The following is a 16198-nucleotide window of genomic DNA, read 5'->3' on the forward strand; positions in this document are numbered from 1 at the left end:
GCTACATGCATTTTGTAGGTTGTATCTGGATGAGTACGTACTTATCTACTTTAGGTACCGAACATACTACATCTACAACTCATTGAGCTACTTGCTGTCAGCCCAGAGGAATGGGAAAGGCCAACTTTGCAGCTACTGGTCCTGCCTCCAGTGAGGGCAAACTTCTCTGGACTTGAAGATCAGAAAAAAACCCCACACTTTCTCAAAGGAAGCAAAGGCCTTGGCTGCCTCAAGACCAATGTAGAGGCTTTGGAAATCTGTTATTATTAGACAGAATACTTCATAGCATGCCTTATATAATTTCCAAATATAAATGAGGTGAAGCAGCCTACTGTATGTAAAACTGGTCTGTTAGTTGTGGCTACAGCTGCTCGGAGTCACATCACACCCTGACTTAAAAAAAAATTTTAAAACTGACCCATGTTCCACATATGTAAGCTGCTGCTTTCCCCTCTCATTATCCTCCATGGTAGGAGGAAAAAATCAAACATTTTTGGAGTTGGACAAACTACTGTCACAAGTGGGCAAAACTTTTCCCATTAAACAAAACAGGCAGTGAAGAGTCAAACTTTGGTGACAATCAACATTATTCACAGGCAAAGAAATATAAAGCATTTAACATCTATGAACGATTCCATTGCAGCTTTTAAGTTGCACTGGGTGGGAAAACAGATGAAAAGTGTCTTACTATTCAGAGGGAAAAAAGCTAGATTGCAAGCTGTACAGTGTCACGGGACTCTGAAGCATCTGATGACCTAAAAATTCCACATCCACTGCATCCAGAAGCTCTATTTACAAATGGCCTCAAAAGGAGTAAGGAGAAAGGACTGAAGAATGTTGTTGTTCTCCTTAATGGAATAGGCGTTACCTGTTACTTTTTTTAAAAAGAATGTTTGCAATCAACATTGACTTGCACCACCCTCTACCTTCCTCAAGTGTGCTTCTCCCAGGAGATAAAAGACCAAAGAACCCAGGATTTGGTAATGGACTTCCCAAGATGGCATTAATAAAATATGCAGCACTATAGTCTTGTGCATATGTAGTCTTTTTTTTAAAAAAACAAACAATAAACCAAAACAAAAAACCCTGTGGTATTCAGAAACCTTAATAAGGCAATTAGATAAACATGGAAAGCAGGCATGCTGACACAAACAGCTGCAGTGCCTTCTGTGTTACACAGAAGTATATCTATTTGTAACAATGTCATTTCTCTCACACTCTGGAAATTGAGTGGTTCTAAAACATACCTTCTTTAATGAAAACCAAAGCAATTAAACAAACCAGCTAAAGCAATTGGTCTAAAGTCTCATTCTGAGACTGGAATCAAGAATGCAACAGTTCCTACCTAATTGTGATTTACTCTTGCTCTCATGAAATGGGAAAAGTGGTAAGTAAAGGGAAAATGCTTCATATACAAGATTTGTAAAAGACTAAGCAAGTTTTATTCATTAGTCTTTCTTAACCTTTCTGAAAAGGAAGCCTCTTATTAGTATAAATGCTGCAAATTAAGATTCATATGAAATCCTCAAATGCATAAAAGCACTCTAAATTTTTAACTAAAGAAATTAAATACATGAGCCTGTTTGATTTAATTTCTCTTTTGTTTCAAAGGAAAAATCTTCTCTTGAATTCAAGGAAAATATATTGCTTAAGCTCTATTTCGCCAAACAAGTGTTAACTTTTTAATGTACATTTGCTATAAATACTCTAGGAGCAATGACACACTAAGGGCTATTAGAGTTATGTACCAATCTACAAGTTGTATTGGAGATTCTGTGATGCTCTTCCCCGTTAAGGCAACTGTGAACTAATGCCTCAGCTTAATTACGTCTGTGGATAGGACTTTACAGGCCAGACATACTGAGCAATCTATTTTGGAAAAAAACTATCCTATACCGCTGCACTTTTTTCAAGAAACAGTGCTTGGCTCTATAGCTGAGGACAAATTACAGCCAAGAAAACACCCACAGCAGAATCTTCCACATAACGCTGCTCTGCAGTTTCAGATGGATACAACTTAATCCAGTATCAGTGTGTACACTATCACGTACTAGTAAGCACCTAAGTTTCTACTCCTGTTGAGAGGATTATTCGTATAGGAAAAAGTCTACACAGAATTTGTTAACTTCTGAAAGTCTCTTTCATTAATAAGAGTAAAAAATTTAAAATTAAAATGCTGTATTAACATGTATCTAAACAGCATTTTGGAAGTTATTTGAATGCCAGAATTGCATGAAGTCTGGTAGAGGAATTCTAGCTAAACCATTTGTGCGCTGTAACTTTTCCAGACTTGCTAGCAAGTGCCCGCATACAGAAGGTATTAGCACAAGGAAGAACTGGCACATAAATTTTAAAACTCGCTTTGTTCCAGAAGGCATTAAATACAAATGTCTGGGTGACCCATTTGCAGTATCAATCTAAATACAAGCGAATTAAAAAAAGACAAAAACACTCTACTTGAGCAGAGCTGCGGTCTCACAGCTAGTGAGAAGAAAAATCATGCTGTGCTGGCATAAGCTTTGGTTTTTACACAGCATATGAAAGCATTAGCAAAATTTTATAGAACATCTACAAGGTACCAAAATTTAACCAAAAACCCTGCTGGAAGTCATTTATCAACAAGAAACAGGCAAATTGCTAACACATAGCTACTTATTTGTTCATGATGAAAAATAAACTGGCAACTTACATACTATCTTATTCCTGCAAGACTGAGAAATCTGTGCTGGAAGTGACAATTAAATACTACATTTTTACTTCAAGTTCCTCCTCAGAATCCTGTTAAGGCAGCATCAGTAGTTCAGACTGCTGATGCGAATTAGTAACGAGCATTAAAAAAACCCTGAAACAAAATAACTTCTAAATCTTCTTACTCAAACATTTCAATTAATTCATGCTGGGAGGAAAGGGCAAAAATTTTCCTTAAATACTTAGAAAGCACAGTCACAAGAAGACTTCAGATACTGAGGTACCTGAAATCTTAAGAAATCTTAAGACCTGGAATACAAGTAAAGAGCTAACAAACAGTTAAAAAAAAAAAAATCCCATCAACTGTCTATATCAAATTTTTCTATTATGTTACCAGTATTAACTATACACCTAATTTTCCATATTGTGTGTGTGTGTGTGTGTGTGTGTGTGTGTCGAGGGGGGGGGAATAATTAAATGAACGTTTAAGCCTATTCCTTCTACATAGATCACCTAAAAGATATTTGTAGAACAAACTTTCAGAAAAATTCCACATTGAAATTGATATTCCTTGTAGTCTCAAACCCTCCTTAAATTTAACAACTTTAATTGACTGTTAATATAAAATTATGAGCAACAGTTTAGAAAATAAAGCAACTTAGAATGATTTAATTAAACCTTAAGAACAAACAAGGTTGCCAAATAATATAAGTTACTTATGGTTAAGATGCCACACACTTGTTTTTAGAAAAGTAAGCCCTTTCCCCAGAATATTTATTGAGGAACTGTCACACTCAGTGTTTGAAATGCTTCTATTAAAAAGAAATACCTTATCACCGTCTCACCCTATTTTAGCAAGTGCTATGAAAATATTTAATCTGACCATCCATTAAAAAACCCCTAGAAAATACAGTCTGATTTATATGCCAGTAGGGGCATACACATATGTATTTTAAGGTGCTTGTATATATTTTAAGGTAGCTGTTTCTGTTCTACTAATAAAAGATGACTGAGCAAGAAGTAGAAGTGTGCCATACTTTAAAGGACTAAATCGTAGCATACTAATGAATATAACCAGCATGTGAAGATTAATCAACAAAACCTGCTCTATCATTCTTGCAGAACATGGGAATTCTTTCTTTTGTGCAGTAAACAGAATTTAAAAGCCTTCACTCTGTGAATGTGTTGAACATAAGATATCCTAACTGCAACGTATTTGCATGTTCTGGTCTTTTCAGAAGGGTCTACAGAGTATTAAAAATCTTATATATACTGTCTGGGATGTCAATTTTAATTATTCTACTAAGGCTTTATAAGGGAAAAACAGACTTTTAGAGGAACCTGGATTAAAGCCAACTAATATGACAAGTAAACAGATCACAGGTCATGCTATTCATGCTCTGCCACAGTAAAACAGCAGTTATCACACCTAAAACTTTCAATATTAATAGTCACTTCCACAAAGTTGAGAAGTGCCTATGAAGAACAAGCTAAAAAATTAGTTTTTTTCTTTCTAGATTTTAGAAAGTTAGCTACTAACATCTGACTATATTTAACTGCATGCTGTATTACATTGCTGCTACACGAACAAGTAACTACTGGCAGGTTTAAACAAGCAAGAGAGCAGGAGAAAGTACAGGGATAGTATTTAAAACTTCAGAGAAAAACAGTCCCAACAGAAACCTGAACAGACTTACCATGGATTCTGTTCTTCCAACAACAGAAAACCACATTTTGATCTCCGGGACTACAGATCCTTGAAAGAAAAAAAACAATTCTCCACTTCTCTTTCAGCCCTCAACAGCAACCACCGCTCTAGTCTGCTGGATTTTCCAAGATACCCATCAAGATAACTGGGAGCTGGATGCTATGACACAGTGTAGCATTTATCAACACCAGCTATAACCAATACAATATTCAGACTCTTACGTAATCAGTTATGCTGTTCCGACTTCCATTTACTTTAGAGGCTTTACTAAACTTTGAAAACTGCTAGAAAAAACAAAAAGGGAGCCCTTTTGTACAAAAGACAAAAAAGCCCTCCAAATTAAACAGGAAGTAATGTGCTGGCCCACAGATGGCTGAGAAGTCACATGTGAAAGCCCCCAAAAAGCGATATATTTTTAAAGTAAACTGCATGCACACGCTGCTTCCAAATCATCTGGATTTCATAAAAACTCAACCGCAATGTGGTTGGGAGTCAGGCAGCTTTTAACATCAAAACATCTTTCAGGGTTAGAGCAACCAAATTCTGCACACAACCTCAAAAAGCAATACTGTTCCCGATGCCCAACCACTCCTACCAACTACATTTCAATATACCGATTACAAAAGCTACTGCTAATAAAGCTACAGGAGCATTACTGTAAGAAAACATGCAACACCTTCAAAGGAGCAGAACAACAATGTTACCTTTTTGGATCACATCTGAAGCTATACAATTTAACTTTAAATAAAAATCTGTGTATTCAGTTTAAGAAATGCTGTTAGGTATTTTCCCAATTTAAAAAACCCAAACAAACCCCACACAAACACAACACTGTTTACAGTGCTCTGGCAGCTAACAGTTGTTTCATAACCAAACTTGTTTTTTCTGGTATGTTTGCATATAATGTACATGCTTACTACATGGTTGCTCAAAGGGGCTCAGGAAAGACCCTTAGAGCAAAGCGAGGTGAACTAGGTGATGCGCAGCATTCCTGCTCTCTCCAGCACTCCTGGCAGGCCTTTAAAACTTCTATTTCACAGCAACTCATATTTTATTTAATTAAAAAGTATGCACTTAAACATTTTACCTGTCATTGGGTTGAAAGATGATCAAATAAGGGGTCCCCAGGGACCTAACACCTTCATATCCTCCTTGACTTACCTCCTTTGGTTTTGTTTTTACATTATTGTCAATGTGTTTGCAATCACCTCGTATCACAAACTGAAATCATTTATCTTAAGAATAAGCAGGTGCACAGCATTTCAATGCAAGTTGCATCACTTCTCTGCTTGTATAACCTTAGCTTCAATTCCAATCAGCTTTTTTGACTGCAGCAGAGAAGGCATGACAGTGGCTTGGTAATTAAGAACATTTGGTGTGGAAGGGGTATGTAAGGTATTGTATCCAAATTTCCCCATTAAAAACTCTTAATTGGCACAGACTTTATCTACAAAACCCTACAAACTGGTAAAAACTCAGAAGAATTATCAAATGATAAATTCATTACATGTTTCCTCAGAGATGAGCACAGATTACCAGGAAAGTGCAGATTTTTTTGCAATGGGTAGAAGGAAGAAAAGCAGTCAGTAGGAATTATTTTTATGATCTCTGAGAATCTGCCCATTTCATCCATCTCTAGAATATCACCAACCTACATTTTAACCAACTTCATCTAAAGCCAGTGACAAGTACAAGGAGCCCAATAAGACTTAACAAGAAAGGCAGGTCAGCACTGACATGCAAAGGCATTCTCACAGCCTGTTACCGGGAGCAACTATTTTGTCACATCACAGGAAAAAACCTACTGTTTTCCTAACCAAAGCTGAATAGATTCAGGGTCATCTTTCACTGGTTGGAGCAGGGCCACCTGTTGACCAGCCGCTGCATCTTCTTTTATTACAGCACTTTTGAACCACTCTAGAAACCAACAGTTCAAGAAATGTAATTGGGTCAGCTATCAAACTGGGATCCTGTGCACGGCAGCAGTAACTGTGTATTTCTCAAACTGAATATGAGCTTCCATTTCTTCAACTATAAGGTACTTTCATACAAGCATTTGATAGCTAACCTTTTACTATTAAAAAAGTTAGAAAAACCTAAATCTATTCTCACACTCGCCTCTCCCTCTCATTTCAGATATTCTCTCCGGTTAATGTTTGGAAAATTTTAACAAACAGCCTACTGGACTTCTTCCTCCATTTTCCTCGGCCAAAGGAAAAAAAAGAATTTTAATTTTTATGCTGGTAAAAGATACATGACTGGAGACCTGTTGGAAAAATTATTCGTAAAAGTCAGCAAGATAGGAATGGAAAGAAAAAAAAATCCACCCACTATCGCTAGCTTCTCAGTCACACTCACTCAGTTCTCTAATCTGTTCTGCTCTGGCCAGATTGAGAAAATTAATGTCTGTGTATTCTTCCTTACTCTGTTGTTTTTATGAAGCCTATTACGGGAAAAACGTGCTATTAATTACTTACAATAAGCAACTTTGAAACCCTGAAATAACCCCTTGAAAATAATCCTATTTAACTACTACAGCAACTTGTTTCAACACTTAATGCAAGATGATTATTTCTATCCAATGGACATTCTGCTGACTTCAAATTTAGCCAAAGTTTCTATTCTACATACACTGAAACTAAAATAAAAATCTGCCTCTTGCTTATTTCAGATCAAGATTTAAGATATAATTGTTTTAAAGTCAGAATTCCAATATTGTGGCAGGCACACAGCAGCAAGATGAAATGCAATCACTGCCTGAACCAGTGAGTGTTTCTGCGACTGTGCTGAGAGGAAGACTGCTGCTTCCATCACTGATCACGTTAAAGAAATCATGAAATTGGTTAAATAACTTGTAAAAAACTTTCAAATCAAGCTTACACACTGACTAGTAGCACTGTTACATACTGCTAATGGAAGTTAAAGAGTGTCAGTTGTTAAAACAGCATATAGAAGCCAGCCAGCTCCAGTGAAAAGGGAAACTTCCCCCCCGCTACATCCTGCTTCTCTCTACATGAGAAATCAGATTTCACAGTTTAAAGTGGAAAAAAACCCAACCAATTTCCACTACACATTTTGAAACGTTCAACAGAAATGCAGATAGCAGTCAGAAGCTTGGTACATATTTAATCTGACGTATCTCAAGATCTAGTATTTGCTTCTCAAATTATTAACCCACTCCACCAAAACAACAGCAGAATATTGAGTTACATTTTTCAGATCCTGAATAGTTTCCTCAATAACTGCTGATTGTTAGCAACATACATCTGATACCTGGTACTCCTTCACAGATGTCAGAAATAAATCTTAAAAGCTGATACCATGCAAGATTACTGTTTCAAGAACAGACTACGAAATGAGCAAAGTTGTAGAAGAAAAAAAATAGCGCTGTTTAGAAGCAATTAACTATGTGAGATAACTTAAAAGCAGTAGAACAATCATGTTTTCAGCCCATGCACTAAGTGCCAAGGAGGACTACAGCATTCTGAAGTTTCATGTACTACACAGTGAAGAGACATAGGAAAGACTTGTTTTATCTGTTCCACACCATGTAATGACAACAAGGACTTTTGGAAGTCACTGTTGCATAATTTATAACAAGCTTAAAACACAAAGATTTTGTCTGCTATGTGACCCAGTAAATAAAGCAAAACCAACCAACTAGTGGAGTCCTCCATCTGGTGGCTGGAGTTGTATATGCATTCTATACATTACTATCTAGTGCTACTAAGAGTAGCATACACCCACAATTTCAGCAAGTCAGGGCAAGAGATATACCCTCCTTCACAAAGCTACGTAACACACTAGCTCTCTACTATAAAGAAGCAAAACTGAAATCATACATGCATCTGTACACTGCAAAACATAAGGTGTTGTCTTCATAGTAGAAAGTATACAAACTTAAATGTATATATTTATTTTAGTTATTCATCAAATTAAAAAAAAAAAACAAACCACACATTTTATTCTTTATATCTACTGCTTTTCTTTCCTAGATACTTCTGCTACTTTTCAGCAGAAGTGCTAAATAAGCCTGTTTATTAATTCCATTTAATAACACTGTCAATTTTTGGCTCTGAAAAATGAGTAAACCTGTAGTAGAGGTTTAAACTTAAATGTCATAACAACTACATCCATATTATGTTTCCTCTTGTATTGTTCATATCTGTGTATTTTACAGAAACATTGCCCAGCCAAAATAAAAGTATGATCAGCACGATGTGCACAACAAACTTGAGGGAGATAGACCTTTCCATTAACATTTTCCACAGCAGGCTGATTTAAAAAAGCTTTTTTCAATAACACTTAAACAAACTGACTTCCATACCTTGGCAGCAACAATGCTCAGGCCCATTCCGTTTTGTTTTTTTAGTGTTACAGTGATAATTTCAGGTTCCTTCCTCAAAGGCTGAGCCTATCAAACAGGGAAGGAGAAAGAAGAAAAAAGACAAGAGTTCATATTCGCTGCCAGGCTAGGAAAATTACCGCGCAAAATAGTTCATCTACAATCAAAACTAAGTTGTTAGTGCAGCAGCAGATCTCACACCCTAAATAATAAGTCTGGTACTCCATTTTAAAAGGTAGAATCTCTAACATTTGATTAACATGGATTCACATTATCAAGTATTACACCTGTGTTACGAACACTGCTGAAGCTTTGAAGTCTACTCATTGCTTCTCTTTCTCTAATTCAGTAAAGAGATTATTAATGATTCACAATTTGAAATATAACAGGTCTATAAAACTGTAGTAACTTTTAATGAAAACTGAAGTTCAGACGCAGTAGGCCCCTATTAGAAAGGTGAGGGTGATCTATATGGAGCTCAGTTTTTAGTGTTGCATCTTGAAGATAATAATTCTGCAAAGATATTAAGAGGCCAATTCATTTCAGAGGCAGAGTTAAAGCTTTCAAAGAAAGTTCCAAAAAAATTCACTTCTGAAACCTTTGTAACTTGAATACCACCAGAGCCCCTAACCATGTTCAGTAACTTTTTTTGTATCTTTGCAACATTGCCAGTTCCCACTACACAAAAAGTTGCCATCACAGCCTTCACTAGCTGAAGCATGTTAAGTGAAAGCACCCTAGCTTGTATTCATATTAAAACCCGCTAACTGCAAGTTCCACACGACGCATGACAAAGTAAAAATATAAGCAAAGGAAATTCATTCAAAAAATACTAACACTTTTTGATGAAGTTCAAGTATGAGAAAAGCAAGCAGTTTTTAGGAGTATTTTAGCACTCCTGTGCCAGGGATGGCAGAACAGAACCTACTCCAACTTCAGAATTTTTTCCATTAATTTTACTAGAAGTGTTATTAAACTAATTCAACAAAAAACATACACACTGGAAAAGGTAAGTCACTGGGAACATGACTTTGCCATCAGTCTATCCTGAATTTCTCTCTTGGTCCACAAACAAAAGAAAATCTTCAGTGAAGATTTGAGGAGGACTGCCTAGCCTGGGCAATTCTCCAGACTGCCAAGAAAAGCAGAATTGTGAGAAGTTTTGATGGGAGCGGGGGAGAGAGGGAAGACCTCAGAGCTATAAAATGGAACATTTACCTACTATTTAGATTATGTAGAGATGTTGCACCAAGAGGTGATTTGTGAACTGGCATTTAGAGCACTGCTCAGACAGCAAGGCTAAAGACTTATAGCACTCTCAAGTGTAGCACATTCAATTAACATACATGCACCAGAGAGAAAAATTATTAGATCAGGTTATTTGAACAGTCTTACATGGCATTCATTTCCATAGATGAATGAAATAGTAGCATCCACTCATCCTGCATTTCTTTATCAAGCCTTTTTAAGGAAGACTGGCCAGAACTCTACTTCAGCTTCTTCTTAGTATGAGGAACAGCAAATACCTAGTATGACTTCAGATGATTTTTGTTTCCACTAGCTCTAAAAAAATGCATTTCTTTAGAGTTACAAAGGGAGGAGGAAGAGTATGATGTCTCAAGAATGTCTCTGCTATATTTTCCTCAGTCAAATGCCTGTTTATGGAGATACCAAACCTGCAGAGCTTGGCTTATCAGTTCAAGACTGGGCTCTGCTGTATCAGTCATACAGATTTCAGAGATGCTCTCTTTTGCAAAGTAAATGCGTTCTTTAGGCCACTGCAGCAAGACTGCATAATGTCATCTAACTTATGAACATGAAGCTATTTCTGTTTAGTTACTCTAAAAATTATTTCACATAAAGCGACCATCTTTCCAAAACCAAGTTGCTCTGTAACTTTGGTATTCTTGGTTATCGCATATTCAAAAACAACAACAAAAACCCAAAACAAAACAAAACCCCCTACAATAGAAAAAAAGCCACCTCACACTGAAGTGAAACCCTTCTTAAATAAGTATAATGAAAAGGAAAACTAAAGAATTTTTCCTGAAAACCTAGCAGAAAAAAAAGTACCAGATTACAACTTAATACTAAACACTTAGTTGGTAAATGCCAGTTTACAAATAAAAGCAGCCTGCAGCTCCATTCACATTACAGGTTATTTGCAGGTGCATGTCCGTATGTATTTTTGCCATGTTTAAAAGGAATTTCTTTACTCCCAGGGTGGGGGAACACAACAGACAAAGTTTGCTTATGAGAGAATTTTATCATGCCACAGCCTAGAAAAACACTTGACTTAAAAAAAAATCTGCAAGTAGTTACTTCAATTCACCAAATTACTGATGAACTACATGTTTAATTACGAAGCCTGTTCTTCCTAATAAGGATTAAAACTCGTCACGTAAAACACAATGGCTTGCCAAGAAATCACTATTCAAGTTTTGACAATTATTCACTGAATCAATACTTACTAGCTCAGCATTCTCATGTGACAGGTGACTTTCATAGTCTGCACCTTCAAAGTATATTGTCCACGTGCCCGGTGACCGTGAATGAGGTGTTAGTCTACAAAAACCTAAATGAGAAAGTAACATCAACATCATTATTTTTTCAACAGATTAATTAAAATCAAATAGCCTGCCACAAGGAAAGACCAAATAGCAGTATTTACCTTTTAATATTCATTACTATGTTGAAACTTGTATCTTAGATGCCATTATACATTTCACTGCAATTTTATGGTATCTACAAAATCCTAGTTTTATAGCTGTTGCTTCTGAGATATGTATTTAAAAACACTACAAGCTCATAGAAAACTCTTAGGCTGCAAAATATTGCATGACTCAAGAGAAACATGAAACACCAAGTCATCTTTTAGAATACAAAACGCCAGAAAACTCTGAATAAGATAGCACCATGGAAATCTGTTTTGCAGAGTGTCTAGCTAGCTAACCAGTCCAGCATAGATTTGGCAAAGGTGAAGCTTCACCTGGACTCATTATTTTTTTTTAATGCAACTATGCAGTTAAAAGTGGGGGTTTATTTGGTGGTTTGTTGGGGGGGTTTTTTGTTAATTAAGCAATTCCTAGAATTTAAATAAAATGGAGCCACAGCAGCTGAGAGGTATCCAACACTGACTCCTAAATCAGGAACAGTGAGAATTCACATCACAGTCAAATTACAAATCACTCCATCCAAATACATGAGATTCTCCTCCTTGCAAAGACCATCTTTCAGCAATTCATTTTACAGATTTACTGCAAACCAGTCCCTCAGCATAATTTAAGGGATACCTAAAAAGTAAAATTTTGAATGTATGCATTAAAAAGGCCTTACTTGTAATAACTATACAGCCATTTGTATGGCAAGTGAATTATATTTATTGATTAAAAAATTTATTCTACTAGTCTTCTTTAGTCTCAAGACTACATCCTCTGTAACTCACTGTACTTTCAAAACAGTCAGTTTCCTACTTTTTTTTTTTTAAATGAAAAAATACATGGCTTTTCTATAAACTGAGTTGGAACTAAAAGTTATACAACTTCCCTGTAGGATAGAGTAAGTCTGCTTTGTCGATAGCCTCCTTTTCTGTCCTACCTACCATGATATTCATGCGGAAATTTTTAAACAACTGCTTTTCAAGCAGAAAATTATTAAGAAATTATGTAACAAAAAAGCTTCTAATAAAATTGACTAGCACAAGATAAGGATCATAACTTTTTCATTCACTGTAAATGCTCTGACAGACCCCCTGCTTTACTTTCTCAAGTTTAGGTCACTTTCGCCCAACCACAAGAGCTCTCAACTTGTCATGTGAAATTTCGTTGGACTACAAATGCCCAAACCATACATTCTGACAGTGATAACATTAAAAGAACCAGTTTTAGCTTGTGGTTTTTTGTTATATGGAAGCAGCTGATGAGTAAAAAAAAAGTGACTTTATTTAATTCACATTAGCTTTAAAAGTTGACTGTGAAATTTTTGAAGCATTACAAGATTTACATTCATGTAAATTTTTGCTGCTCTAGCACCAAAATCCAAAAAACCTCTGGAGCAAAGGCAAAACAAAGTTTCAGCAGGCACTAGTAACTCAGCACTGCTCATTTAGAGCTTTGAAAGCAAATGAAGGGGACAGAGAGAAAGGGTAAGAATTAAAAATTCCTGCATATTTTTTATGGGTTGTAAAAGTAAACATTTAAAGAACACAGTACAAAAAGATTGAAACATACATAAAGAAAAAGTAGTCTACATTTAGCTAACGTATATTTTGCATTCTGTGTTCGCTACGCCAAAAAAAGAAGATCATTGTACAACAACAGAAGAACTAACCTCTCTGACAGAGTGGATCTAAAAATTCTTGTAAACCACTTGGAACATTTCTGACAACATCACAGGAGTAGCCATCTTCTGGTAAAAGAAAAGGTAGCTGTAAGTCAGGATCCTCTTCCAGTTGGACTTCTCGGCCATCGCTGCGAGCAAGTTCATCAGCCGTATTTTCTGCAACAGTTACTACATTCTCTATCAGTTCCTGCATAGAAGGCAGAAAGACATTGTTACTATAAAGGGATAATTTTCGTTAAAGAAAAAAACCTTAACATTAAGAAAATACTAAGACTACAAGAAAAAGGACTTTGGAATCCAGATTATCAGATATAAAACTTCTTCAGCTCCACCATGCACAGTCAGTACAATGCATTGCTTTATTTGATTAAATCCCATAGATTATGTAGTTAGAGAATATAAGAGCAGCATTTATTTTTCTTCAGTATTTTCAAAACTTATGGTGCATGTTTTTACTTGAGATGAGAGCTGTGTTTAAAAATACATAGCAGAGAACATGCATGTGCAGAGGCGGAATCACAGGCAGCTTTAAATTTTTCACACTTTGCTGCGTGTATACATAGTTCTGTAAGGCTAAATATATAGAAGAGAAACAGACAACTTGTGTAAAACAGGATTTTCAGCTCCATCAGGACACAAACACAGAGGACCAATGGCATATACAGTTCTCTAGTTTGGATGCTTTGTAGAACTAATTGAATTCTACATTTCCTGGGAGCTCAGTATAAAGTGAAGGATCCCTTAATGTAGATATCTATTCTTCACATAACACTGTAGAAGCACACAACACATGAGCAGGATCACTCAAGGTGCGGCAGGGAACTTTTAAGTTTTACATTTGGTGCACAACTGTTCCACTTAGCATCACAAAAAGCTCTATGAACCCAGTGTACTTTTCACAAGACAGCTACTGCGGTTGCATGTAGCACACAGTAGTTTTCCTTCTACATTTTAGACAGATCTGTAAGGTTCCAATAGAATATCTGTTATTAGATCATATGAACTGAGGAAAATTAATTCAGAAGTTAACAAAAATCAAATTCCTAACAACTTCGCAAAAAGTAAAGGTCCAAGCAGCACTGTGCTTCTACATTCTTCTAATTTATCCCAAACTACTCAGAAGAGTGCACAATGAAAAGGCTCTTATCTCTCTCTCCTCAAGCAGTTCCTCCATTTTTCTGTTCCCTTAAACGCCTTAGGCTGGCCTAAGTTTTAGCTTGAAAGTATTCAATTGTTAAGTGAAATAAAAAAAAGTTACAGGCAACTTTTAAAAAGATATAAGTAGTAATTCTCTGAGCACTCAGTCTGTTCCAAGTTGCGTGGTCTGCCTTAGGAACCAAGAAATCAATCCAGGTTTGACTCATCGCTATGTTTGAACAAGCAGGTAGCATCAATACTTAAAACTATCTTTACCTCTAGTAAACCACCATTCTTTCAGGAAGAGAACTCACCCCAGAGATGTAGTAATTCTGTCTTGATGCCAGCAAAATCACACAACTAATTTATCTGAAGCTGCTACCAATATTACATATAGATTGCTTTACTACAAGTATTTGCTTTATCAAAGATTCAGATGTGATTTCCAGTCTCTTTCTACAGCTTCTACTTGGCTCCCAAGACCAGCTTGACAGTTTAGTCTTTATCTCACCCCAGTTACACAAACATGCAACTCAGAATCTGTAAGCTTGATACAACAATTTTATTACTGGAGCACAATGCAGAACACAGTTGAGACAACACAGTGTAAGTGTTCTCATCTGAATGTTCAGTTTCAGCAAATTTCCAGGGGGAAGTCAGATAAATCCAGCCTGTCTTTAGAAGTGCTCTTTGAAAGGGCCTTTTTACCATAAAAGGTGCTAATTCTAAAAAGAATTACATCAAACTAAAGCAAGTAAAAGTAAATACATTTATATTCCTTTGAACAAATTCCAAGCCTTGAAATTTTTCAGATTTGGCAGCAGTAAGTCAGAGTTTGAGTGTACAAGTCTTTTTCATAGCAAGGAGCAAAGAAGTCCCAAATACCACTTCACCACAAGAGGACAAACTACCCATGTTGTAATCCTCCCTCTGACACAAAGAAGACCGATCAAATCTAGCACTGTATTTCTTTGGAGGTCCCTAAAGAACAATAATAACAAACTGTGGAATTCTACCTATGTGTAAACATGAAATACAAGCTATGTTCTTCAGCAAAGGACTTTTAGGTTTGGTAGCCAATATATAAAAACATATCGAAGCTACAAGTCTCCGTTAACACCTTTAGAACCACTGTATTAGTACCTTTGATTTAATAAACAGATGTATCCAAAGTTATTAAAAAATAGACATTGTAGACAATGCATTCAGTTATATAAACATTAGATTATCTTCACCTTTTAAGATTTTTGAGATCAGTCAACTAGCCTGTAATCAGGGTTTACCTTAAAAGTTGTCATCCACATATGATTACAATTCTGCAAGGAACACAAAACCTCTTTTGACTTTTGCCAAAAAAATGTTTCCCATGGATAAAACTTAGAATAGTCAGTTATGTCTTAAATATCAAAATAAAAAAGTTCTGAAAACAACATCTCTCTCCACATACATGTTCCATGTATCAATCTGTCCATCAAAGGACAATCTGTCTACTGCTTGTATAAAGGGATTCAAGATTCATGGATTTTTACATCCCACGTGTAAAAAAGCTGAGTGTTCCTCCTCCTTTCATTTGATTTCTACAGTCAAAATTTCCATCTTTGTTTCTGTGGTTATACACAGAACTAGCTTTTGGGAGTGCTCTGTACACCTCTCCCCTACCACCTTACTGGATATTTCATCCACAAAGGGTGTAAGGTGCAGTGACACCTCTCTGAGTATGCTCAACATGCAGTGTTATCCTACAGTCCAGCTCGGTGTAAGACAGATTCTTAGTAATAATATCCTGCTCAAGCTGCAGTGAAGTACTCCCACCAAAGTTGGTGGCCAGAAGCCAGCTGATACTACCGATACTTCTTATTGTAGGGAGAGCAGATCGCCCTCTTTGACTCTTCTTGTAACAATTCCAGACCAATCAACAATAAGATAGCTATTTTCAGGCAGTGCTTTTACTCTAAGTGTATATTCCTCAGGTATGTTAA

At 36.2% G+C, this 16198-nt stretch overlaps 1 protein-coding gene across 26 annotated transcripts in view; it reads right to left on the reverse strand.

Moving 5' to 3' along the window:
* AFDN (afadin, adherens junction formation factor) overlaps positions 1–16198 on the reverse strand; it is a 133168-nt gene that overhangs the window by 35337 nt on the left and 81633 nt on the right. For all 26 annotated transcript variants that reach the window (XR_011327566.1, XM_069800840.1, XM_069800834.1 and 23 more), the window contains 3 exons: positions 13071–13269; positions 11213–11316; positions 8724–8810 (listed from right to left, as the gene is read on the reverse strand). Coding sequence is in view for 25 of the 26 variants with exons in the window: in XM_069800840.1 (XP_069656941.1) it covers positions 8724–8810; positions 11213–11316; positions 13071–13269 (390 nt within the window). In the remaining variant the exon portion in view is untranslated. The remainder of the gene's footprint in view (positions 1–8723; positions 8811–11212; positions 11317–13070; positions 13270–16198) is intronic.

Source organism: Haliaeetus albicilla, chromosome 13, assembly GCF_947461875.1.
Source record: "Haliaeetus albicilla chromosome 13, bHalAlb1.1, whole genome shotgun sequence".
Taxonomy (NCBI): domain Eukaryota; kingdom Metazoa; phylum Chordata; class Aves; order Accipitriformes; family Accipitridae; genus Haliaeetus; species Haliaeetus albicilla.